At 44.4% G+C, this 27,978-nt stretch overlaps 1 protein-coding gene across 3 annotated transcripts in view; it reads right to left on the bottom strand.

The window, feature by feature from the left end:
• Positions 1-21,243, bottom strand: part of Hmgxb3 (HMG-box containing 3) — a 47,473-nt gene extending 26,230 nt beyond the window's left edge. The window contains exons 1-6 of one of the 3 annotated variants that reach the window (NM_001427262.1): positions 20,816-21,243; positions 16,227-16,362; positions 15,235-15,409; positions 11,060-11,557; positions 9,524-9,622; positions 2,709-2,840 (exon numbers count right to left, since the gene is read on the bottom strand). In NM_001427262.1, the coding sequence (NP_001414191.1) occupies positions 2,709-2,840; positions 9,524-9,622; positions 11,060-11,557; positions 15,235-15,409; positions 16,227-16,360 (1,038 nt within the window). In that variant the 5' untranslated portion in view covers positions 16,361-16,362; positions 20,816-21,243. Of the gene's footprint in view, positions 1-2,708; positions 2,841-9,523; positions 9,623-11,059; positions 11,558-15,234; positions 15,410-16,226; positions 16,363-18,120; positions 20,734-20,815 lie in introns of those variants that run through there. The other 2 variants (XM_056984973.2, XM_063277482.1) reach the window with 2 other exon arrangements.
• Between the last annotated feature and the right edge of the window lie 6,735 nt (positions 21,244-27,978).

The raw sequence follows: 27,978 nt of genomic DNA on the forward strand, positions 1-27,978 counted from the left end.
CGTGGTTTACTATGGGAGCTTTCCTAAGAGTTTCAGTTCATCCTAATGTGTTCGTTGGGGTTCACTGTTTCCAATCCCTTAGAGAAAAACCTTAGCCCCAGACTCTTTCCGATGAGTCAACAGGAATGACTACAAATACGTCACCCATTTCAAAACTAACCCACACACATTTGTTATGTTAGAAGTCACACAGGGGCTCACTAGGAAGCCCTAGCCAGCATAAAACTCGCTATACAGACCTGTACACCAAACTGGCCTCAAACTCTAAGGACAGCATCTATCTGTGCCTCCAGAATGATGCGGTTATAGGCATGTGATGCCATTCCTGCCTGTCAGATCTAGTTTTAAAGTCCTTGCTGCCTCTGCTTTATTCAGTAAGCACTGCTGTGGAAATAACAGCAGTTGTACACAAACACACATGAATACAAATATGTACGCTAATTTTTTTTTAAAAAACACTGATTGTCTCTGGTTTAGGTTTTATGAAAGGTACTATATATGAACTAAGAGAAAAATCAAAAGATGGGTTCCCCTCCTAATTCTGTGTGTGATATAGGGCAAGCTCTACCTGAATTATTTCTTCACATAAATGACAGGACTGAGTTCCCGTAAGGTGGCACTAGACTCTTGCTGGTACGGAATACGAGCGTGAGTTACCAACCCCATTCGGGATTAGAAAGAGAAATCGTAGCCCCTACAGAAGTCTTGGCTGGTGGCCAGAGACTCAGCTCCAGTCCTGACTATCTCTGGCTTCTGTTGTACTTTGGACATTAGTCACTTCAGGTCTCTTGACTTCAGTTCTGAAAAACACTGAGTTGGACATTAAAAAACCCCAACAGAAACAAGACAGAACTCTGGGTGGCCCAATTCTTCACTTCGTAGGGCCTGCCTGGATGCTGCATGAAATACAGTATCTGTGGCTAATGTCATTAAAGTGTCAACCAAAGTCACTTCAAAACTTCTACAGCCATCCGGGCAGTGTCCTTTTCTGGCTAAAGACCAGAAACAGATGACCTTACAGTGACCACAGATTCTACCACAGACCAGCTCTGGAGGAACGAACACGAAGATAAAGGACCAGGTAAACAGCTTATTTAGCACAGCGCAGGGAAGTCAACCCCAACCAACAGCCTAAACTCACCTCTTAAGATGCAATCTTTGAGCAGTACACTGCCTACCAAGTAGGCTATTTAAAACTGTTTGTGGAGAAAGATAATGAAAAAATTTAACAAACACTCTCCAGATCATCTCACATCTGTCACCGACTCAGCCTCAACTGCTTAGATGTTGCTTTAGATGGAACCGAACACAGAGCTAAATAATCACTCACACAGCGCATGGAAACGAAGCCTTGCGTTCCACAGCCTCACTCACCAGCTTCTATTCCAACTAACTCATGGGGAACTGTGGCGTGCACTTCTCACTGACTTTAGCCAGTCGGACCCCAGGAACAACGGAAGAGAAGGCCAATCTTTCCCCAACTGCCATGTATGCACATGTAACTTCAAAAAAGTTTATGCCTGACTCAAAAATTACAGCCCAAATCTTAGATTCTGCAGCTAAAGATAATAAAGATGGAGATAATAATACCTGGGAAAGTATGGTTTACGGGGGAAGGTGCTGCATAATTAGCTGTGGGAATTTAGCAAGCTACTTCTCTTTAGTTTTCCCCAGAAAAATGTAATCAAATGGAGTAGCTGATAACCAAAACCACCTTTACATCTAAAATGGTATGTAAAATGGATGCAACACTTTCTCCTCATCCTCATTCTGTTGGTTAGGGGACAAGAAATCTGATTCGGTCAAGATAAGGATTAAAAAGCTAAAAAGAATGTTCTCATGAGATAAGTAAACCATGGCCATGTTATGTCAAGGGGCACACAAGTACTTACAGGTACATACATATTTTATGAAGAAAAGTCAAGATAAACAATCGGGGGCCAGTGACACACATGTGCGCGCACGCACATGCACACACACACACACACACACACACACACACACACACACACACACACACACACAAACACACACACACACGTGGCTCTAAGACCTACCACCTTCAGAAGCTGACCAGCGGCAAATGTGGTCAAGCACAAGAGAAAGTCTAAGTGGAGTGCTGAGGCTAAGAAATGAAACACACTGGAACTGGGCGGATGGGGCTTCTGTAAATTATCCAGAGCCTCAGACATGGATTCTGTGAAGGAACACCACCTAAACCCAAGAGGTTTAGTGTCCAGTTCATCTTGAGGATTTCAGTTAGTCATAAAAGAAATGTCAGGTTTAGAAAAAAAGACAGACAGACAGACAGACAGACAGACAGACAGACGTGGCCCCAGTGGCTAAGGTGCCTGAGCACAAGTGTGAAGACCTGAGTTCTAAGCCCAGTACCCACACAAAGCAGGAGCAGTGACTTGCACCTACAATCCTAGTGCTCCTGTGAACAGAGCAGGGCATGAGGAACAGCTTATCCTGAAGGCAGCAGTGGACAACAAAAGAGATCCTGCCTCAAACAGTGAAAAGCACTGGCCAACACCCAGGGGTGTCTTCTGATCTCCTATGTGTAACACTGAATGCATGTACTTGTACTCACTCAAACGAGCACACACATACTCCCATACACATCATAGACATGTTAAAGGTTTAAAACAAGCCCGTGTTAATTTAAAAACAAAACATCTGTTCTGGGGTAATGGAACAGACCTTACCTTTGGGATCCACTTCCCACCTAGGAAGTTACCACAAGTAGGGCACTTAGGTGGTTTGTGCCTGGTGACGTAGGTAAAAGAACAACCTGGGCTCGTGCATGTCCCATGGCCCCGGCGAGTGTATGTTGTAGTCTGTAAAACACAAACAAGAGTTAAAACCAAACGAGAGTTAAAACCAAGAATGCAGCCCAAGACTCTGCTGACTACATTAGAGTACCAAGTAGGCACCAGCCCAAACGCTGATGACACCACAAAAGATGAGTTACAAAGGTCCTGTGGAATAAACTCTCCATGGCTAATAGGTGCCAGCAGTGATGGCTACAGTTGGATATGGTAGCACATAGTGCTCAACACTGTATCAGAATCTCATTTAATCCTCTCATCAATACCATTAATAGTAGGTATTACTCTTCTGGACTCCTTGGGCAACAGGCACAGACATGCATGCAGGCAAAACACACACACACACACACACACACACACACACACACACACACACACACACACACACACACCTCCCACTCCCCAGTCCCACCAACACTTGGGAAGTAGAGCTAGACAGATCCCTGAATCCAAGGCCAGCCTAGTCTACATGGTGAGTTCTAGGATAGCCAGGAATACATAGACCAATAGACCGTCTCAAAACAAAACAACTAAAAAACAAAACAAAACAACAACAAAACAAAAACAAAAACAAAAAAACTTGCAGTGACTCAAGAGCAGTGCTAGACCTAGAACGCAGGACACCCTCATTCTTGTTCCAATACTGCTTCTGTGAGTCTAGCTGTGCCTTTTGGCTCTACACACTTCACAACAATGCTTTATCTTCATTCTTATTAATTACAAGTTAGAGATCCCACCGTCAATAATTCAAATATACAAAATGAGATCTATGGACTCTGAAAATAGACGACGATCTGAGAATAGGAAGCAGGTCATCTGCTGCTCCCCAGGGCATCCATCCTTTGGGAAAACCTCGACACCGGCTCACTGCATGTTAGCTGGGAACAAAACCGATTTATTTACTAGCCATGCTCTACTTCTAAACAAATGCTGAAAAGAAAATATTTACAAATGATTATTAACTGTCACTCCCACTGCTCTAGCCTGGCCAAAAGCAGTAATTCTCCTTGAGCAAACACCAAATGCCACTAGCTACCTCTGAGAGCAGGCATAAGAAAAAGCTGCCCATCACTGTGGCACCATGTCAAGAATGAATGCCAAGAGAAGTGACACCAAGGGTCACTACACCAGGCGGTAGGTTCCAAGTTTGCCATTGACAAACTGGATGACCTAGGAGCAGTCACCTGGGTTTTCTTCTCTGGAAAACCCCATCCTCTTCCTGTGATAGAGGCACGCCATGAACAGATGTCAAGAATGAGGACACATGCAGAGTAAGCTGTGGGGATTTTTAGTTTGCAACTAATATAGTCAGACTGCACTCATCAGGGCAGACTCGCTCCTCTTTTCCCAGACCATTACCCCAACCAATAGACTCTTCCTGCTACATATCCTCGGAGAGCAGAGTGCGAATAAGGAAGTGAGTCCTAGGAAGTTACTGTGCATTTGGAAATCCTCCTCAACAGGAGCCTGAGGGAACAGGAACTCGAGACAAAAATGCTGACGCTTAAGGATGCTTCAGTCCTAAAACATAAAAATGTGTCATAAAACACTTTTCTAGAAGAGCCACTTCCTGGAAGATAAGGTCTCTAGAAAAATGACCAATTTTTCCAGCGATCGAGCTGCAGTGGAGACGGCTCAGTGGGGAAGATGCTTGCTACATGAACTTCAGGACCTGGGTTTAAATCCTGAGCACCAGTGCAAACAGGAATGTACCTGTAATCCTAGTGCGGGAGCAGACCAAGGCAGGCTCACCTGCCACTGAGCTCCAGGTTCAGGGAGATAAACTCCGTTTCTGCAAGGAGGCTGGGTCGAAATGGGAAGCCACGTGGCATCAACCTTTGAGCTCTATGCACACACACTTGTGAATGTGTGAACACAGACACACACACTGCAGCAACTCTCTGATCTAAGGACGTGCTGCTTAGCACAATGGCACAGATCTGCATTCCCTGCTGCTTGTGAAGCCAGGCAGGAGGATCGTTTGACTCTATCAGAGCAACACAGTTAAGATCTTTCAAAACAGCAAACATCAAACATATAGTTTATCTATAACAAAGGCTGTTGAGAGTCAGACTGGGGTTAAGTTAAAAATGTATAGCATTAACTCTAAATGGAGAAAAAAAATGAAGCAAAAGGATTTTGAATTCAAGGTTAGCCTGGGCTACAAAGTAACACAGAGATCTCAAAAAGAGCGAAAGAGGGAGAAGGTGAGTAAAAAGTTGGGGGGAGAAGAAAACAGTCGTGAAATTTCAATTAAAATCAAAGGAAACTGAATAGAACCAACCAGACAAATGCAACAACAGCAGCAGACTGTGAGGGTAGAGTTCAACGTCAACCTTATAGAACAGAGGATAACTGAGGAGGAGATGTGTCTCTTTATCTGTGAGGGAGGGAGGGAGGTTTCCAGAGAGGGTTAACAGAGTGGGTAGGATTTACCATCAGAGTGGGTGGGATCTTCCAAACGGCAGCTTAGACATGAAGGGTCTAGGGAGAATCATGTCTTCTTGCCTTTGAGTGAGTGTGCCTATCACTGCCTTTAGCCTGTCAATGTGGGCCTAACAGCTACACTCTCTAAGCCTTCAGTGCCAAACTGGGGCTTGCTGAGTTGTCCCCAGCTTTTTGGTTGGACTGAACAACTCACCAAGTTCTCTACTTCTTCAGCATAAAGATAGTCATTGTAGGACTATCCAGTCCTTATCATAGAAATCAATCTAATAAATCCCCCTTTATAGCGCGCGCGCACACACACACACACACACACACACACACACACACACACCCCTCTCTATTAGTTCCCTTGTTCTATAGAACACTGCCAAGGCTGGAGCCATTCCTAGACTACGTGACCATATGGTTTATAGGCTAGAAATCAAGTAGTTTGAACCTATGGGCAAAACAAACAAACCAACCAACCCCAAACTTAGAGCCCAATAAACAGAGCTCACCTCACAATTATGGTATAAGTTCAGAAGAACAGCATGCTAACAGAAATGCAGAGAAGACGGCCTGACTCAGCAGGCTCCAGAAAGACAAGGGACTCTATTGGGAACTGGGCTAGAATCCCGTTGTTACAGTCACAAAGTGTGTCTGCATTCTGCCCATGTCCTGGTAACGAGTAAGGCTGAATCAAAAGTACATTTCTTTAGCAGAGAAGCATAGCATTTAGGCCGGACCACAAGCCACTGCCCGAGGCTCTTACTCAGCTCTACAGTGAGGGGGAGCAAAGATGTAAATACACAAGTGGAGAGGAAACGGGCAGGGCAGGTGTGCAGAAAGTAGCTATAGTTGTAAAAGAGAAACCTTTAGCTCCATACTGGGACACTGCCAAGATGCCCTGAGGGCAAAACCCCCACCTCAAATGCTCCAACTCTTGAAAATACAAATTCAGAAGACAGTCTGGACTGGGAGAGTTGCTGAAGGAGTTCCCTACTCAAAAATAATCGCTGGGAGTTTTCCCATGTTTAGCTGCCAAGGTACATAGAGGCCATGAAAGCTTTGGTGTACATCTGGAGTGAGCAAGAGAACTTAGCAGCACTGTCTACACGGTTCTGCATACATGTAAAATACAAGAGTTATAGGGTCATAGAGGTTGGCACCAGACTTTCAGAACATCTCTGAGGCCAGACAATACGTAGCAAGACTAGAGTCTCCGCAAGGAGGCCCAGAAAGTCCTGTGTGAAGCTGTGAAGGTAGAGACTGAGTTACAATGGAGACCTCAGGTGTTGGAGATGCTAGAATTGTACGATGTCTGCTGGAGACTTCTGCCACAGACTGGTGCTTGCCTAAGAAAAAGGTTACATGTTGTACAGGCAGCAGAACTAGGAAGGTAGGCCTGCCTAAGCCTGTTGGAGCCATGGTGCCAACGCAAACCTGACTATTGGACATGTTGCTATAGGGTACTGTGTTTGTCCTGTTAGTTTGCATTTTGCTTCTATTCAACCTCTCCTTACTCTTCTGCAACCCCCCCTTTTGGAATGGGAATGTTTACTCTGTGTTGGAAATACTTGTGCTTTGACCTTACAAAGGCCCACAGTTAAGAGAGTGCCTTGAGATCTTAGAACAGTCTCTGGACTCCATGTTAGAAAGGGCAAGACTTCAGGACTCTTGGAGATGAATTAAATGCATTCTGCATTAGACGGCCATAGGCTTTTTGAGGCTGGGGTAGAATGTTAGGATAAGAGTGATTGTGAGGGACCAATTTATGCAGTTAATGTGGCAAAGGCCAATAGGGCTTTAGAAGGAGTGAAAACACGCACAGCACTAGTAGGATGCCTTCTCTCATTACATGACGGGACAGACACACCAAAGGTCAGCACGGATACCAAAGAGTTGAACAATACTGTCAATCAGTCTGACCTAATCTGATAGAACACAACATTCTACTAAACAGCAGAATGCATACTATTTTCAAATTCACAATTATCAAGGCAGACCATATTTTGGGTAATAAAACAGGGAGTTTACAAGGACTGAGGCTCTCCCTGGAGTTGAGTTATACAGCCAACATGGGTACTGGGAATGGTACCCAGTCCTCTCCAAATGCTCTTAACCCCCGAGCCTCCTTAGCCCCTTGATATGTGTACTTTAGCATTATTTTTTTAAGAGGTCAATCAGGGCATTTTATAAACATCCACATCGATAAAACTGATAAGCTAACCCAGACATTGTAGCTCAGACTTGGAACCCTAGCAACTGTGAAACTGAGGTGCTCAGGGTCAACCTGGGCTACTTGGTGAGTTCTAGAACAATCTAGGTTATAGAGAGAAACCTTGTCTAATGAATGAATAAGTAAAATTAACAACCCAAATGAATGAATCAAAATTTTTCAGAAAGATAAAAATACTAAGAACTCCTGGGACTTGGTGACCCACACACACAATCCTAGCACTTTCAAAGGTGAGGCAGAACTGCTGTTAATTCCAGGCCAGCCTGAGACCCTGTCTCATGATACCCCATATAAGTAAATAAGTGACCTACTTCTGTGTATGTGTAAATTAAGACTTACAATAAAAACTAGTCCACAAACAAAGTTCTTCCCTGACTTGACTGGCTACTGAACAGTTCTGGAAGAAATACAGAGACTATGACACGAACTTGTTTAGGAATAATAATGTGTGTCAGCTCACTTTATGAGACCAATACTCCTAAAGCAGTAAAGACAAAAATTCTGGACAAAATTTTAGCACATCAAAATCAAATATATAAGAGGGTGAACTACAAGTTCATATTTGTTGATGACTAGAAGTGAGTTTACCCCAGAAATGCAGGTAGCATTAACGTCTAATAAACAATGAAACCAACTGCTCCAGCTGAGCGTGGTGCAATCCATCTTCACTCCCAGCACTTGGGAGGCAGAGGCAGGTGACCTCTGTGAGTTCAGGCCAGCCTGGTCTACAAAGTTCCAGGCTAGCTAGAGTCACAAAGTGAGATCTTGTCTCAAAGTGAAACAAACCCAAAAGAAATCTACCACTTCAATCAACACATACCACCTCTACAAACACACAAAAGCATTTGACAAATCCAACATACACTGCTGATAAAACAAAAACAAAAAACTCCTAGCAAATCAGAAATAGATGGGAATTTCCTGAACTTGATAAAGGGCAAATATAAAACAAAATCCCATTGTTAAGCAGTCATATTTAGTGGTCAGGACTGATTCCTTTCTCTAAGGTGGAGAATGAGACTCAGGCACCTGCCTTAGCACTCCCACTCAGCACTACACCAGAAGACCTAGGTAATCAAGTAAGGAAGAAAAGGACAACGGCTGGGGATGCAGCTTCAACCAGAGGACATGCCTGACACACTGTATATGCAGCACTGCATATACAACAAAAACAAACAAACAAACAAACAAACAAACAAACACCTAGACTAAAACTGCAACAGGACTGTGTATCTAGAAACTCCCAGTGAATCTACAAACAAGCCACTAGAACTACTGAGCTTGGTAAACTTGTGGAACACAGATGCTGTATGAGAAATCTGCTTTATGGGCTGGGGTGCTGACTCAGCACAAGAGTGTCCACTGCTCTTCTAGAGGACCCGGGTTCCATCCACAACACTTACACCCACACCCACACGGTGGCTTACCCACCTATAATTCTGGTTCCAAGGGAGGCAGCACTCTCTCCTGGCCTCCACAGGCACCTATATGAATTCAGCACACAGACATACACGCCAACAAACATCCATATGCATAAAATATAAACTTTTAAAAAATCCCCCTTTTTACTCCATACTAATAGGGTCTAAGCCGTTAGTTTCAGAATACCATTTATAATAGCATCAAAAACCATGACATATTTAGGACTCCATCCCAGAAGCTGCAGCGTGTGATGGGCAAACATCAACTGTGTCAGTAAGCCGGAGTTCTGGCTTGCTCATACCCACGAGGACCTCTGGGTTGTCAGTAATGCTTAACTAGCTCCGAGGCTCGACAGTGTTGTGAAGTCAGGATGCTGCTGAGAGAGTTCTACAGCCACAAAGGTGGTCCTAGGGCGTTTCAGTCTGTCCACTTAGGGGAGTCCACAGTATCGTGGAGCTGCACCTACAGGACTCCTGACCAGCAACGAGTGGCCCAGGGGACTCCCAAAGACCACTGCTGGCTCCCATGTCCTAAGGCTGTAAGACTTCGCAAAAGTCCTTTAATAGAAAAGAATGCCACGGAGCCCTAATTCCCCATTACTGACCAGTTTGATGGAGGAAGGGTTCTCCACAACCGAGTAAGCAGGCAGAGGCAGCATGATGAACTGGGTGGTTGGAGCAGAGGGGTTATTCTCACTGGAGTCCTGTGGGCAATGAGAGGACAGCTGCTTACACAGTGTGCACAACACCAAGGTCACGTGCAATACCGGAAAACTGCATTAAGCACAAAACTCAGATGATGAGCTCACTTGATATGCTTGGCAAAATAAACAAACTGTCATTTCAAACTAAGACGAGAACTTAGAAACAAGAGAAACTACCATAGAAGATGTGCTACAACCATTTTACAGGAGAGAAAAGTAAAGCTGTTATGGGTCAGTGACCCCCAAGATCACAAACACTTGTAAGAAAACACTATTCTTCTGACCCTATAAGTGGTCCTGGAGAGATGGCTCAGTGGTAAAGAGAACTGACTGCTCTTCTAGAACCTGGATTTGTTCCCCAAATCCATGCGACAGCTCAGAATCATTCTTAACTCTAATTCCAGAGCACCCAACTCCTTCTCTGGCTCTGGGTCCCAGGCACAGGCATACATGCATGCAACTCTCATATGACACATAAATCTTTTAAAAAGCACTTTCTTTTTTAAAAAAAAAAAAAGCACTTTAAAAAAGCCTCCACCAGACCAGTAGCAAGGCTTCATGATCATAAAACAGTACCGAGGCAACATTTAATAAACACGTACAGGGGCTGGACAGAGTTCTTTAGAGTACCTGCTTGCTTCCATCCAAGTCACCGGACACACTAAGACACACTGGTCCTCTTATTCTGAAGAGGATGCCCATTTCTCTAGGATGCTAGCCTACCCAGGCAAACACTATAGTTATAGCACTAGAATTAACTCACATGTAGCAGTTCCTCTAGAACCAATCAGATTTTTGCTTTCACCTTAACCAAGAATCCCCTGGTTCAATGGAGAAGAGGGCTTGCTCTTTTTTTTTTAATTAAACATTTTTATTACATTTAATTGACATATCATGTGGGTATTCATGTGACAGCTTGGGGAGGTGGGAGGGAAGCTTGTTGAGTTCTTGGTTTTCCACATTTGGCAGCAAGTACCTTTACCCACTGAGTCTTCTCAACAGCCCCAGATTTCTTTGTTTCTCAGGTCCTAGTTTTATAACCCTGTCCTTGAAGAGAACTTTTTTCCCTATTCCCACCTATATCCAAGAGTTCCACTCAGTAATCCTCACATACAGTTCAAGTTATCATTGTGGTTTTCTAAAAGCGATTTCAGGACACGAACTCCTGACTGGCACTAACAGCATGAAGCCCATGGTGCTGACTCTCAGATAGATTAAATATCCTTCCCAGCTATCCTAATCTGCCTCGCCTATTATCTTAGTAAGCTGGGCTGAGAGGTGGTAAGATGTCCGAGAAACTGAGAACTCTGGAGCAAGTCTAAGGCCCAGAAACATTAAAATACCATACCTATACCCTTCCTTACCCTGTTCAAAGCCACAATCTTTAAATTTAAAGAATACCAGACAAAGCAGAAGACATTAGCTAAAGTCACTTACCCTCATGACCGTTACCACTGACAAGCTCTCCCCAACCTGGGAATGTGGCACAGCCAGGCTTCCAGTAGGGAGGTCTGATGAGCCATTTACTAAAGTCTCTTCAATTACCAGGCTTGTCTGGTAAGGTTGGTGGCTCTCTCCTACCTCCAAGGACGCCTCCTCCAGGAGCACATCGTGGCTGAGGATCTCTGAGGTGGCAATCTCCTGCATGGCACCCGGCTGGGAAAGGGCTCCTACCTCCTCAGCCAGGGCCTCCACAGCCAGGCACTGCTCTGCCATGCCTGCATGGCTGGCTACTACTTCTGGGGAAGCATTAGGCATGAGAGTAGATCCTTTAGGGGACATCTGGTTCTGAGCCACACACAGCTCTAGCTGAGGGCAGCTCCTGTCTTCCTGCAGGGTGCTCTTGGGAATGATGATGTATTCCGATCGCGGAAGGATCTTTCTGAAACCTGGGATGTCCGGAACCACAGCAGTCAGTGCAGAGAGCTTAGAGTTCTGAGAATGAGGAAGCCGAGAGGGAGAAAAACAGAGATAACGGCTCAACAGCTCTCCAAGTCATTTTTATGAGCTCTTTACTTTTGTTGCCTACAAAAGGAACCAGACTCTACTACCCGACTAATTCATAAAGAGCAACAACATGCCATCTTTATTCGAATCAACAGAGTTTACCTGCTTAAGAAACTGTAAAATGACTTATGAGTCTCTGTTGCTAGGTCTTTCTGCAATGCTAGTCATTGAACAAGGGGGCCTTGTGCATTCAGGGCAAATGCTTTTACATCTGTGACACTGAACTCTGGAGAGGGGACAGATCTGGAATCTAAAACTGTGAGCTTGAACACCAGGTCTGCATAGTGTTCAACACATTCTATTCCTTCTTGAAGCCTTAGCAACCACCTATCCAGTTTTGCTGGAGTTTTTATAAAGGGACCTGGCAATTTGTGAGTTCCGTTTAAGCTTTGATACTTTTGAGTTATAAATACCAAACTGAGTCCTGCTAGATTATCAAACCCTTTAAAAGAAATGCAACTGTACAGAGACTGAGATAGGACACATGGTGGAACTCGGGATTTGGATCTCAGTAATTTAGAATTACAGGGATAAACAGGATACTGAGCTAATAAAGTGCTGTGAGAGAAATTGTATACGGCAGGTAACTATCTGGTAAGGTGTTGAATGTGTTAAGGGAGTGCAGGGGAAGAGACCCAGCATCTTTAAACTCAGAAACACGATGAAACCTGTAACTTAATTTTAACTTAAAGACAACACTATTCGTATTACCAATTAATACACGAGGAAACCAAGGTCAAACCTCATGAGGCTCCAAGTCCAAGACACATAATTTGTAAGAAATACAAACCTGAACTCCAGACCAGTTTTGTTTTTTTTGTTTTTTTTTTTTTTAAAGATTAAGATCAGGTACTAGAAACAGCCCCGCATAGCAATCAGTGTCCAAAAGGGAAATTGTGTTTGACTTGTTTTTTTTCTACTTAAAACTAAATCATCCAGTAAGAGAAACAGAACAAAGTCAATGGCTAAATAAAAACCCAAGTTTAATGTAAAAAAAGTTTTCAAAGCACCTTTTAAAGCACACAGAAATCAATTACAAAAACATCTTAAGCAATCAAAGGGGAGAGTAGATAGGAGTGCTCAAGGATCGAGGCCGTGCCCAGATTGAAGAGGTGAAGAGAAGAGGCCCTCAGACCAAGTGTGAAGGAAGGTGGGCTGGACTGAGTCCTTTATAGAACTTTCACTGGAAAGGAAAAGGAAAAAGGCATTTTCAAAACACCTTGGAAGAAGACACATCAGGGCAGTGGGATTAAATGGTGACAAATGAATAGAGTGGTCCTGACTGAAACAAACAGAGCTAGGTAAAGCCTACACAGCCATGAAGGGCTATCACAGAAGTCACAGGTCCTGCAGGAATACTGAAGGGCCATCAAGACAGACAGTTGCTAAGAGACTCTTGACAGTCTCTGAAAGTGCATATGCATCTGTACACCAGACAAGCTAGAAAACAAACTCAGCACAGAAAGCTTAGTCAAGTCTCAACACATTCCAGGTACTCATTAACTAACTGTCACTTTTTCTTCTTACATGGTACTGGATTTAAAAAAAGAACAAGTTTTTTATTTCTAATTACATTTATGTTTTGCAGGTATGATACACGTGCACTGCATATATTCTTGGTGTCTAAGAAGGTCAGAAAAGAGAAGCAGATCCCTTGAAAATGGAGTTACAGAAGGTTGTGAGTGGCCATGGATTCTCTGCAGGAACAGCCAAGTGTCCTTAACTGCTGAGCCATTTCTCCCTGCCAGTACTGGAGTTTTTACCTACTGAAGAGTAACACTTATAGACCAGATCGTAATGTGCCGAGAACTAAGATAACTGATTTACATTATATATTTTAATTTTATCTTTATATAATTATATAAACTAAGGTTAAAGATTATATATTTTATAAAAATTATTTTACTTTATCTATTTAGTTGTATGAGTGTTTTACCTAGATATCTATTTATTACATATATACTTGGTGTCCTCAGAGGTTAAAAGGTGTGTGTGTGGGGGTGGGGGTGGGGTAGTTCACCTGGACCTGAAGTCATAGATATTGTGAGCCACCATTTTTGGCTCCCAGCATCACTGGTGCTGGGAACCTAGCCCAGGCCGTCTGTAAGAGCAACACGTGTCCTTCAACAGTAAGCCATCACTCCAGTGCTGCAATATATATTTTCAATATTATGACTGCTACAAGTTCCATTTTTTAGATAAGAAAATTTAAACAACTCTTCCAACAAATGACACTTATCTAGTGTCCTGGGGTTAGTGGTGAAGTACACGTAAATAAGCACATGAACACAGACGACAGCCACTGCACATGACCACAACATTTAATCTTGATAAAAAACACATCAGTAGTTGAGATTATCAGACACAAAGGCCTTCCTTTATTGTTTTAAAACAGGTTGGCACTAAGGGTGGAACCCATGGCAAATACACCAAGCATACGCTCTGCCAGTGAGTTAACTTCCCTAGTCTGTGACTGCAGGTTTCACACTGCGAAAAGCATATGGAATAGATACTTTTCTTACATTTTCCTTCCCCACGCCCCTTGGCTGAGGTTAACTCCCACACTTGTTATAAGCAGATCATCTAGTGATACAAATACACTAGCATCTTCCAGACTGTAGGTGACACAATCTACTGGAGGAAGAGGCCTATCTAGACAGTAAGGACAAATAATCTGACTGGCAGTGGCAGATGGACTCCATTAAGGAAAAATCTAGTTCGGCTATAGCACAGCTGTTGGACTTTTTGCTCTTCACGTTTTCAAAAAGGAAGTTAGAAATGACTGTCTAAGTTAAAAGAAAAGAAAAAAGGTTAGGTTAAAAGATTTTGGCCAGCAGTCACAAGAGTTTCCTACAGCGGTCACAAGAGTGCCAAAAAGCCGAGCACACAGCTCACGTGGCAGAGCACCCGCCTACTCTGAATGAAACCTTAGGTTCTTTCACTAGCACCAAAAACCAAAACAATGAATTTGCAGTTTAAATGGTCATCCATGTATTCTGCCACTGTGAACTAAAGATAACAAATGGCACACAGACATCAGTCTAAATGCATCTTTGCTAGTTCTTCAGTTCAAGTACCTGGAGCCCCAGATGCCGGCATCAGCCTTGGTTTTAACCCTGCACTTTTCTTCCGGTGCAGCTCATAACCAGCAGCAACAGCAGTACCTGCTGTTACACAGCCGCTCGGCTCTCCTGCTTTCCATACAAACCTAACTCCTGACACCAGTCACAACAAGACGCATGAACTAGGTGGGCCACACTCAGCTAGACACAGGAAAAGATGGTGAACAAGGAATGCCTATGTGAGCCACTACATTAAAGAAAAATGTTACCGTAAGGGTAAGGGGTTCCAAGTCACAGAACAATTTAGAAAGGGACCAAAGACTCATTATAGAGAACTCAGAAAATGCCTGCTTTCTGTACTGCTGCATGAAGAAGAATGCAGAGCATCATGGGTACGGAGGCAGACACAATACCAGATTCAAGAATGATGATGTAAAAGCTTTTCAAGAAACTGAGTCACGAGAACAGGGGAGTTGGTCTTCCCAGCTCTCTACCCATTAAACCAATGAAGAGGGAAGGGAGCCTAAGGGCAGAAATACTTACAGGATCCAAACCTTCTTTCTCTAGTTTGGCTTTCTCCAAGTAGTAACTTCTCTCCGCCACGCTGAGGAGCCTCCAGCTCTCACTAATCTTCTTATTGATCTCGGACTGGGGGAGGTGGGGGAGCTCCTGCTGCACTTTCAAGTAGATGTCATAGTAGTACAGAAGGTAAGCAGACCTGCGGAACCAACAACGCCCTTACTTCAACAGCACTTTCTGCAACTAGGGGTGCTAGTGAAGGCCATTAAAATGAAGCAAAGTCGAACTCTCAATTCAAGCACTGTTTCTAAATTAGAAAGAAAACTCATGTGAGTAAGATCTGTAACACCCCCAGTTACATAGTCAGAGACAGACAAATGTGCAGGGGTGCTGTCACTGTACTCCCAGGCAAAGGTTACAGTAGAGGCTGGTTACTCAGGCTCATTACACACATGCATTACTGTTCTGCCTTTGGTCACCTAACTGGCCAAATGTTAACTCATCAGGGCTGATAAAAGAAAGCAGGTAATTATCAAAGTGGTGCAGTAAGAAACTGAAATGCACGACATCATAGAAATCACTCATTTCACTTATAACTGTAATGTTCGTAATGTCCTGTTTAAAATGTTTAAATAATCATTGTATAATAAAAAATAACACACAAAACAGCCTACAGAGTCTAGCACTACTCGGCTCAAGCTCCTTTAACGGCCTGGTAACATAAACTCTGTCCCTCTGCACCCCCAGTCTCTCCCCTACATCAATGTCCAGTCTCTCTCCCTCCCTCCTTCTCCCTGCACCCCCAGTCTCTCCCCTACATCAATGCCCAGTCTCTCTCCCTCCCTCCTTCTCCCTGCCCCCCACTACATCAATACCCTCTCAGACTGTCTCTCTCCCCCTACATCAACGCCAACTCTGACAAATGCACTCTAAATGAATCTTACATCTTCTTTAACACAGCTCCCCAGGCAAGCTTGTTGCTAAGTACCATCAGCAACCAAAATATTAAGACTAACCTGGGTTTCTTGGCCTTTTCTCCATGTATTTTATATTTTTTCTTCTTCTTAGGTGGCCCAGGGGAAGTGTAATAAGCTTCCTCGATTTCCTCCATCAGGACAGTTACCTCAGTGCCGTCATACGGTGCGTCCATGGCTAGAGACATAAGCCAACACAAAGGTTTAAGGATCCAATATAGAAGAGCAGCAGCCTCCAGGGCAGCGCAGCAACTGTCAGGGTCTGGGGTTGAGACATTTCCCAAACTCAGCAGACCCTAACAAGCACATGTGGTGCTTGATGCTTACCTGAATGAGACTCTCTAGAGGGTAAGGAAATCAAATGCCTCCACTGAATTTTGTTTAGGCAAATTTGGTACCAGATTTTTGAGAACCTTCTTTTACATTCATTTCCTCATGGGATACAGCTGTCCCATATAATGAGAATGTCATAAAGATCTAGACTTTTTTTTTTTTTTTTTTTTTGGTTTTTTTTTTTTGGAGCTGGGGACCGAACCCAGGGCCTTGCGCTTCCTAGGTAAGCGCTCTACCACTGAGCTAAATCCCCAGCCCCCTAGACTTTTTTTTTTTTTTTAACATTACCCAACCAAGAGTTAAAAGTTCTGACAGGCCCTACCCTTACAGTTAGTTTCATTGCCTTAAATAAGTTTCAATGATTCAATTAAAAACGTAATAATAAGGAACTTTATATGTAATAGATTTAATTATGCTGCCAGCTTGTGTGATTTGGGGCAGGTCTTCTAATTACTTTAGATTCTGTTATCTCTTTCCTGTATGTTTAAAAAACAGTGGGTAGGGGGCTGGAAAGATGGCTCAGCGGTTCCCAGCATCCATGTGACAGCTCAGACAACTATGTATAACTTTATTTCCAGGAGATGGATACTCTCGTCGGATGTCCACCACAGGCACTAGGCACTTACGTGGTACACAGACATGCACACAGCAAAACAGAGAGTAAATAAAACTAAAAAACAAAACAAAACAAAACAAAAAACAAAAAACAAAAACCAACAAAACCTTAAGCGTTTGCTTCCACATCCCAGGACAGCATGAGGGAAGTTAGGGCAAGAACTAGAGGCCATGGGTAAGTGCTACTTACTGGTTTGTTCCTCACAGTTTGCTGTCTACTTTCTTAACCACTGAGGACCACCACAGTGAGCTGAGCCCACTACCCCCTACATCAATCATTAGTCAGAAAATATACTGCAGGCTTTGACCACAGGATGACCTGGCAGCCGGTATTTTCTCAATTGAGGTTCCCTCTTCCAAAATGACTAGCATTTGCTGAGTTGACATAATAACTAGCTGGAGCACAGCATGCATGGGAGTGGGTCCAAGTGTGTGCACGTGGTGACCAGAGGTCAATCTTGGTGTTCTTAGATGTTGTCTATCCTGGTGTTTGAAATAGGGTCTCGCCTTGGCCTAAAACTCGACGAACCGTGTAGGCTGGCTAGCTAGTGAGCCCAGGGACTGCCTAACACTGAGATTGAAGTGGGCCACTTTTAAAAGCATCTGAAGCTTGAACTTGGTTCCTTATGTTTACCCATGGTAACTGTCTCACTGGCGAGACCCATTCCCACAGATTTACGTGTAGGACTCAAAGGATTTAAATCCTGTAACTGTTGGAGAACAGCCAAGTACTGTGCTAATAAAGGAGTTCACTATTAAAGCCTATCATCTGTATGAAGATATTTAACAACCCACCCACCCACGAGGCCCAAATATCGAAAATAGGTTTTTGATCTAAAAATTGAGCCCTCGGTTCTTTTCCTCACAATGTTACAGTGCCACCCAGCTTGACTGGCAGTCTTCTGCAGTAGGACTATGAGACAAATTCTGGTGGAAATGCTCTCTAATAATGCTGCCAATATGGAAGCCACCAGTCACAGATGCTTACCAGGAACCTGAAATAGGGCGACTGGCAAAAGCGAACTAATTTTCGGTATACCGAAGTGTAACTGCATGGCTAGCGGCTGTAGTGCAGACAGCACAGATCTGAACAGTACCCTTGCTGTTGTGTCTGGTAGGAGTATACCTGTAATTCCAGCACCTGGAGCAGAGACAGGAGGATCAGGAGTTCAAGGCCAAACCACAGGACATTAGAACTTGACTCAAAAGAAAACACCAAACCAAAGCCAAAAACCGAACAGTAACCCGACAAACCAACACAGTCCCTAGTGCCAGGTAGCTTTTCTTTTCTTTCTTTCTTTTTTTGTTTTTGGTGGGGGTCTAGGAAAAGACAGGCATAAAAATTTGAATTGTTCAAGAAGAGCTAATTATGGCCATGAACTAAATTGGAATTTCACCAACTCAATCCTTAGAGGGAGGAATTTTATGAGAAGGAAACACGACTGCTCTTTAGATCTATAGAACAAACACCAGGAGATAGAGTTGTGACAGTGAACTCAAACATTAACACACCGATAGGTAGGACAGAGCCCACACACAGCTCATTCAGACCTCAGAGATGGTAACGGACGAGCAAAAGGAGAAAGGGAAATCAGGAGACTTGGATACAAGCCCGAATTCTTACTAGCTGAACAGAGACGAGTGTATTTCCTACTGGTCTCATCTTTTTCTCTTAGGAGATGATGATGATGATACAGTGAGCCCAAGCTCTGAAGGTAAGAGCCCTACCCCCAGTTCTTCACAGGGGTTCTTGAAACCGTCCTTTCACATACACTAAGGGCATTCCCCCCTCCCCCCCCCCGTCCCCAAATGTGTGCATGCATGTGTATCCGTACATACATATGTGCATGTTTCAAAGAGGCATGGAAAGCCAGAGAGGTTCCCTGCTGCTCTTCCAGAGGACCCAGGTTCAGTTCCCAACACCCACAGGACCGCACACAGCGATTTGTAACTCCAGTTCTAGGGGATCTGATGACATCTTCTGGCCTTTGTGGGCATCCGGCACATGTGTGGTACACAGACATACATGCAAAACCACTCATACACATAAAATAAAATACTCTGTTTTAAAATGGGGGTGAAATATTGTGTTGTCTGAGTGCTGTAGAGGAGGGGTTTTAGTTTTCACACCTGTCAAAAGTATTTCTTTCGGTGCTAGCACCTGTTCAGCAAGTAACAGGGTGAGAGTTGGGATCCCTAGAGCCCACATGTATGTTGGGTGTGACAGCATATCTATAATAACAGTCCTGGAAAGTGGAGACAGGATCTTAAGAGGGGAGTCATGCTGCCCATCCCTGGTTTTGGTTGAGGGACCCTGCTTCAAAGGAGAGAGTTATCTAGTAAGATTCTGGACACAAAACTTGGGTCTCCACATGTTGCAAACTTCCATCTACAACGCATGAACATATATGCACACAGCACCCCCTCATACGTAGGAGGAAAACCCAAAAAACTACTGAGCCATTTCTACAGTCCCAGTCTTTAAATTAAAAAAAAAAATGTTCACTGGTGTTTTGCCTGCATAGCATGTCAGATCTCCTGGAAAAGGAGCTACAGACAGGTGTGAACTGCCATGTGCGTGCTGGGGACTGAGTCAGGGACCTCTAGAAGAGCAGTCAATGGTCTTAATTGCTGAGCCATCTTTCCAGTCCTCATCTTAAAGATATACACCAAGTTAAGAACATATATTCCTTAGGCATTTTATAGTTGTGTCGGCGCAAAGTTAACTTCTCTTCTGAAATTCTTCCCTAAAACCTTACAAAGAAAAAAAAGAGAGAAAAACTAAAAAACAATCTGCCAATCTGCTTCCCAACAGTCCTAGTGAAACCCAAGGAGACAGTCTACACTGTGGCTCTGTAAGTAACAGGCAAATTGGTAAGGGCAGCTGCACACCAAGAACATATGAGGCTCAACCGTTTTGCCCTATATATAACTGATATCCTGGCCCTTAAAAGCCTTGTGAAGAAAGCAGTGCGTCTGTAAAGAACAGAACATCATGTTTTAGCAGCCACAACTAGCCTATCTTGTTCGACTACAGTGCCCTACATCTGGGTCCAAGTTTGTGTTCAGAACCCGCCTCGTACAGCGAAGCAAAGAGTTACAGAAAAACATGAAGGTTAAAAACAGCTCTGTGAGTTGGGTGTGGTGGGGACTGCCTACAGTTCTAGGACTTAAGAGATGGAAGCTGGACAGAAATCAGTTGAAAGTTAACCTCACCTACGATAGTGAGTTTGAGGCCAGCCTGGGATGCATGAGACCCTGTCTCAAACACCAAAACAAGAAAATTAAAGAGAAGAGGGCCCTTTTGAGGACATAAGGTCTGACTCCTAATTTAGGTCCCACCGTTGAATAGCACTATTACAGATCCCTATACGGCCTTAAACGGGTTACTTTCCCTCTTTAAATATTTTTCTCATCTGTAGAATAGAAGGGCCACGCCTGGGATGAGACACTTCACCCTACCAAACCTTCCGTGCAACCTCAGATGATGGTTTCTACCTTCATCTCAGCCACGGACTACCTTCTTCTTCCCCTCTCTGGGCTGTCCCTAAGACAGAGACTAAAGGGAATGGTTCTCCGCGTGGCACGGGACAAACAGAAGCTGGAGAGGTAGCCGCAGCACCCCACACTCAGGTGCCTGTGCACCTCGGCCAGGCGGTTTGAGCCTAGAGGGCCGGACTTACCCGGAGGAGCTTGCGAGCCTCACGGCTCACATTCCCGGGGGTACCCGGCACCGGGGCTCGACAGGGGTGCTGATCGGTGCACTCGCGCTCCCCGCTGTAGGCGAGAGGCGGCTCCAAGCGTGACAGTGGTAAAGAGAAAGTGGAGGCGAGAGCTCGCGCACGCATCCCGGGGGCTGGAGGAGCCCCGGCCCCGCGGCCCCGCCCGGCGACACAAGGCGCGGAGTCGCCACAGTCCCTCTCGCTCCCTGTCCGAGTCGCGCTGCGGGGTCGTGAAGGGCGAGTGGAGGACCGAAGGTTCGCGAACAGGCTCGGCCGACGCCTGCCGAGGGCCCCGGGGGTCAGGCCCCGGGAAGCCCGAGTTAGGTAGCAAGGGCACACGAGTCTACGCGGCACCGGCGCGCTGGTGGCAGCGGCGACAGCACACCACTGATCGCCAGGGAGACCCGTCCCGGCGGCCCTCGCGGCGCACCGGAAGCGGCCGGCGCGCGTGATTGCGTGCGACCCTCGCGCAAGCGCAACCGACGGGTCCTCTGTTGGAACCCATTGGAGGTTTAGGAGCTGGAAGGGGCGGCGGGAGTGGGGGGGGGGGGTCGTTAAGGCGGACTGCTTCCGGCCAAACTTCCCAGAGCCGGAAGCTGGGGCTGCGGTGCGAAAGTAGGAGGCCACTTGGGCCAGGGCCGGGCCGGACAATCAGGTAACAGGGGCGGAGCTAGGCTGAGCTCGACCTCACCTTTCAGATCTTTCTCTTTCCTTCAGCTTGAGGTTGATATTTAGTGATGCACCATACTTCCCTCCTCACTCCAGTGAGCAGTCACAATAGTGACTTTCTGGAATGTAGAGCTCTGGGAACGTAGGACTGGACTGGATTAACATAATAGATTGTGCCACATTTAAACAAGTTTCTGCAAAACCGCTTGCAAATTTAGTGCCAGTCTTTCCCATACCCACCTACCACGGTCACCATCTTCTCGATCTACCATCATCTGCCTGACCTCATGCAGTTCTACCTCCACTCTGGTCTCTGCAGCTAACACAGCAGATTGATCTTTTTGCAAGGCTAAATCTAATCTGGTGTCTTGTCTTTGGGCCCGGTAATGTAGATCAGTGGTAGAGGGCTTCCCTAGCATGTATTTAGCCTTGGGTTCAATCTCCACGACAATCCCCCTAAACATAATGATTTGATCAAGACAAAAGATACTTGTCTCTTCATCTTCTCATGTCTCCTCTCAGTATCAGTAGTTTTCAAAACAAGTTCTAACATTCATGTATACACTGACAACATGACCCATTCCTACGCAGAGGGGTTTTATTGTAGATATGAGGGAGAACATTCAGAGCAGAGAAAGAGATAGACTGGATCTGGGTGAAAGAAGCGTCAGGTCCAAAGGAAGCTCCATTTCCCCAAATTCCAAAAGGCAAAGGATGCCTGCCGTTTAGGGTACTAAAGCACAGTATCACAAGTACCCGCTAATCGTTTCAGTCAGTGCTAGCCTCTTAACTTTAAAAAAAAAATTTTAATATGAGTAGGATGTCACTGCCTTCAGAAACACCAGAAGAGGGCATCTGATCCCATTACAGATGGTTGTAAACTACCATGTAGTTGCTGGGAATTGAACTCAGGACCTCTGGAAGTGCAGTCAGTGAACCATCTGAACCATCCCTCCAGCCTCCTAATTCTTATCACCTCCTCCCTTACCCTAAACCCCCTCCAACTCAGAGGCTCCCTACTCCCTTTACTCCTCCTTATAGCCCTGCTATTTTCAATGTGCTTGCTCTCCCTCCCTCCAATCTCTCTACTCTGCCCCCTAGTCTCTCATGGGCCTGGTCTAATCTGATGGTCAAGTTCAGTCTACTACTTCCTTTCTGCTCTGGACTCTTCAAGATGCCTCTGGCGCTTCTCTTTCTTATTACTACAATAAAAGCCTTCTCCTCAACAGAGTGCTGATTATGTTGTCAGTTTATACAAAAGCAGGAGCAGAATACACACACACACACACACACACACACACACACACACACATACACACACACACACACACACACACGCAGAGGCAGAGGGAGGAAGGGAGAAAGAGAGGAGAGAGAGAGAGAGAGAGAGAGAGAGAGAGAGAGAGAGAGAGAGACTCCTGCAAAACTAGCAGGGTTATAAGGAGAATGAGTACCTGGGAGTAGGGAAGCCCTTAAGTTGGAGGGAGTTTAGGAAGCAAGGGAAGAGGTGAGAGGTTTAGCAGGATTTTGAAATGTTAACAAGCGTTTGTGACACTGAGGGAGCCTGAAGGCCAGCATCAGCTTTAATATGCTAATAGGCACCACAGGTAGCCATTTGTCCCCTCTGCTAGTGATAAGAGAGAAGGCTTTCTTTTTTTTTTTTTTTTTTTGGTAGGAAGAGACTGGCTTCACAAGTTCCTGAGAAATGCTGGCTTTTATCTTTCTACCAGAAACCCTCCTAAAGTACAGATTGAGCCCATTTCTGGATCTCTGGACTGCATTTTGAGTTTTGGAAATGGGAGTTTCCTTTGGACCTAACAATTTGGAGTGTTTACATTCATCCTGCTACAAGGAAGCTCTATTAATCGTATGAAGTACTTCCCATCATCTTAACTTTCTTCATAGCACTTACTACACTCTGTGATTGCCTATTTATCTGTTAATTAACAGATAAATTCCCTCCATTTTATATTCCCTGGGGTGTATAACTCAACTCCATTGTTTATCACTTTATCCTTACTGCTCAGAACCTATAAACGTTCATTAAGTGAATGTGTGACACCCAAAACATCCTCCCACAGTGGAAATCCTTTCCAGATAGATGGTGAGAGAATTCGAAGTTCTCATTTTAGCTGAGTTTTTTCTGTTTTTTTTTTTTTTTTTTTTTTGGAGCTGAGGACCGAACCCAGGGCCTTGCGTTTGCTAGGCAAGCGCTCTACCACTGAGCTAAATCCCCAACCCTTAGCTGAGTTTTGAGCAGGGCAATGGCATGCCAGAAGGATCAGTGATCTGAGTTAAGAAATCTTTGTGGCTCTGAACTAGTCTCTTCCTCTGGCTTATTTCTTTATCTATAAAACAAGGCTCCTCAAATTTATACAGTGTGAAGGCAAACATTTAGTTGGGGCAGGCTTACATTTCCAGCGGTTCAGACGTTATCATCACTGCAGGAAGCATGGCAGAGTGCAAATAGGCATGGTGCTGGAGTGGGAGCTGAGAGTAGCTGAGAGTTCTACATCTTCATCCAGAGGCAGCAGATGGAGCTGAGTCTGGATCACACTGGCCAGACTTAAGTATTTATATGAGACCTCAAAGCCCCACCCCCACAGTGACACACTTCCTCCAGTAAGGCCACACCTCCTAACAGTGCCACTTCCTGGGCCAAACATGTTCAAACCACCACGGCTGCTAGTTTCAAGCTTTTGCAACCTATTTCAGTGTATTGTCATAGCAGCCTACGCAAACAGGCTTGGAACGCTTGAGCAAATAGATTTTCTTCAAGATCCTTTCTGTTTTGAATGTTTCTGAGTCTGCTGGTAGTCTAATATAGACAAAAGTCAGTGTCAGGAATCCTGTCTTTTCCTGATTTTTTTTCCTTCTAGAAATGTTAACAATCTAAAACCTCATTTAGGTTTCTTAGTTTTCCACACCTGTGGCAAAACCAGCTGAGAGGAGGAACAGACACAGCCCCCTTAGTTGTGGCCCACCCCTCCTCCTCTAGAAATGGTGAGGAAGGGGAACCAGAAACTTTGGCAGTTCTCCTAGGAGGAGAAAAGGAAAGTTGTGAAAGCTAGAGGCATCACTGCTACTCTATCTTTCTTAAATAACTGCCAAATTTAAAAAAATGGTGCCAGAGGCATTTGTGGGACCCTAGAGAAAAGGAAGAGGAATCATGTCTCTGGTGGCAGTAGTAGGCTCTATTTGCATGGTTTCAAGAAATTCACACCAAAACATTCTCATCCCAGCTCTGTTAGTCAGAAAAAAAGGCATTCACCTTGGCCAACAATGCTTGGCTATGACAATTTTCAAGCAAGTGTAGGTGGACTGAACAGATTCATAGATCTCTGTGGAACTGCTTTGAAAGATGTCTGCAGAAATGCAGATGCTAGTGAACATGCTATAATATAATATGCTATAATATATGCTAATAATGCTAGTGAATAGATAAGGTTAATGAGTGGAATGCTTGCTGACTATACACCAGAAGACATCCTTAATGCTGCTAAGGCAGGAATTGGCTTTTTTCTCATTGCTTCCCTCGTACACACTTCTGAAGGGGACTGTGCTGGATGGTTTTAGTCCATTTGACTCAAACCTAGATATATCTGAGAAGAGGGAACCTTAATTGGAAAAAAAGAAGTCTCCATAAGTATGGGCCTGTAGGCAAGTCTGTGGGTATCTTCCTGATTAATGACTGATGTGGGAGGGCACAGCCCATGGAGATGGTGCCAACCCTGGGCAGGTGGCACTGAGGTGTAAAGGTCATGGGCGCACACACCTTCATGGCCTTTTATCACTTCTTACCTGGAGTTCCTGCCTTTGACTTCCTGGGATGACTTCTCTTCCCGCCCCAAATTGATACTGGTGTTTTATCACAGCAAAGGAAACCCTAACTCGGACAGGGGACTGTTGAAAAGAGGGCAAGGAAGCAAAGCCAAGCTTGACCGCATTTTGTTGCAGTACTGTCTAGGACAGACAACAGAGAAGCATTGTTAGGGAGGCAGCCAGCCTACAGTACTGAAGAATGTTTATCCCACCTGTGATTTCTGAGCCAGCCACTGGCATGGATGACACAGGACCTGATTAGTGGGTGGCTGGTGCAAACAGAGACCAGGGTGAAGCAGGGGAGCACTGGGTCCTGTTCACCGACAAGTGCTGTCCTCACAAGACACTTCCATACTTGGAAAGGATTCAAGTCAGGCATCTGCCCTCAAACCGTACTGCTGTCTTACAGCCACTGATCGTAGTATAACTCACACCCTAGAAATAGCACACAGGCGCCACTTACTAAAACTGGTTCTCCTCCAGTTAAGACTGTTTAAACTTATAATCAGATTTATGTGTTTTCCCATACAGAGAAAATATTCTTAGTACCTTTTATAGCCGTAGTATCTATTACTAATAAATTAGAGAAATATCAAGTTCATTTGTAGACAGCATGTATAGTACCATTAAAATGTTAGTGTAGTCTTAAAAAATAGTTATTTCTTAAGTTTCTATTTATGTGCATGTGTTTGTGTCTGCCCAAGGAAGCCAGAGGGCATCAGACCGGCTGGAGCTGGATTTATAGGTACTTTGACCTCCCTGACCCGGGTGCTGGGAACTAAACTTGGATCTTCTGGAAGAGCAGTCAATGCTCTTAACCACTGAGCCATCTCTCCAGCCCCTCTGCCAGTCTTTATTTTGTAATTTTGCACACTTACTTATTCCGTGTGAGTACACACCTCCCATGATACACATGTGGAGGTCAGAGGTCAGTTCCCTCCTCCCACTGTTTGTGTTTTAAGGATCTAACTCATCAAGTGTGATGGCAGCTGCCTTTACCCACCGAGCCATCTTGATGTCACAGCTTGGTGCTGTTTTTTTCCAGTCTTCCTTCTGGGTAATCTCATGAATTTTTCAGAAACCCACAACAATTATTTTTCTTTCTGCAGTTTGTTAATTGAAACAAACACATAAAGCAGATTTATTATAAAAAATTGCTTCCATATTGAATAAAGCAAGTCAACAAAAATACAGTAGATTTTTGGATTTTTTTTCTCTTTAACAAGCCAGTATGAAATTTTGAAATAAAAGTACTGAATATATTTTAATTTTTTGAGACAGGTTCTCATTATGTAGTTCAGGACGGCCGTGAACTTGCAGTCCCCCTGCCTCAGCCTTTTGGGATTATAGGTGTATACACTGATGATTGTCTTACATTTTAGATTCTGAACACTTGGTGAGTGAAAATGTCTCCTGGATAGAGCATGTGGCTTTATCTAGTGCTGTCCTTGGCTTCCTGTGTCAGGGTTAATTCAAAGTCCTTCCTCCACCCACAGTTCTGCGGTCCTCACTGCTTATTCTGTGAATTCTTTGGGGATCTTTGCTATTTCCCTGACCAAGTTTTTATGTTGGTTCTCAAATACCTACAAGAATACAAAATCTGAGCCATTGTAGGGGCACAAACCCAGCACTAGAGAGGCAGAGGCAGGTGGATCTCTATGAGTTCAAGGCTAGCCTGGTCTACACAGAGTTCTAGGATGTTACACAAGGAAACCTTGTCTCAAAGACAAACACAAACAAACAAATAAACAAAAAAATCAGATCATTCCTCTGAGTTTTTGTACTCTGTACAGTTGACTTGAACCTCCCCTTCCAATTTGACTACTCAGCACAATAGTGTTACAATGTTCCCTGAACTGACTCTTGTCTTCTTTCACCGGTAACCATTTCCACTGACCTGCCTTTGCCTGGGTGCCTCACCACTCACTGTCAAACTAGACACTTTGAATTCTTTAAGACAGTGGTTCTCAACCTTCCTAAAGATATGAACCTTTAATACAGGTCCTCTTGTTGTGGTGACCCAACCATAAAATCATTTTGTTACTTTAGAACTGTAATTATGCTACTGTTATGACTTGTAACTATGTGACGTGCAGGATTTTGACCCTCAGAGGGGATGTGACCCACAGGTTGAGAACCACTGATTTAGGAAGTTGAATGGAGTCTCTTGAACTCCGGGTGTTTTTGAAGTTCCCATCAACAGAAACTTCATCCTGTCCCTTTGTTTTTTCAGTGCTCTGTAATACTTTTTAAAAATGACTTATTTAATTCTTAGTGCTTTGTGTTTTGCCTGCATGTGCATATGTCTGTGGTAGGATGTCAGATCCCTTGGAACTGGGGTTACAAACAGTTGTGGGCTGCCATGTGGGAACTGAACCCGGGTCCTCTGGGAAAGCAGCCAGTGCTCTTAACCACTGAGCTATCCCTCCAGCCCCAACTCTGTAACACTTAGAGCTCTGTGAGAGCAACAGCCAGCCAGTTCTTAATGGTGCCTTGCCTAGGGCTATGGGGACATAGGGCTGTACTCAATTGAAAGGGGTTGGCCAAAGTTTTCTGTATCATAGCTTTCAATCCAAATTAAACCCTATTGTTTGATAATGTGTTCTAATGCACAGCATTAAACTTGTGTCCAT

Source organism: Rattus norvegicus, chromosome 18, assembly GCF_036323735.1.
Source record: "Rattus norvegicus strain BN/NHsdMcwi chromosome 18, GRCr8, whole genome shotgun sequence".
Taxonomy (NCBI): Eukaryota; Metazoa; Chordata; class Mammalia; order Rodentia; family Muridae; genus Rattus; species Rattus norvegicus.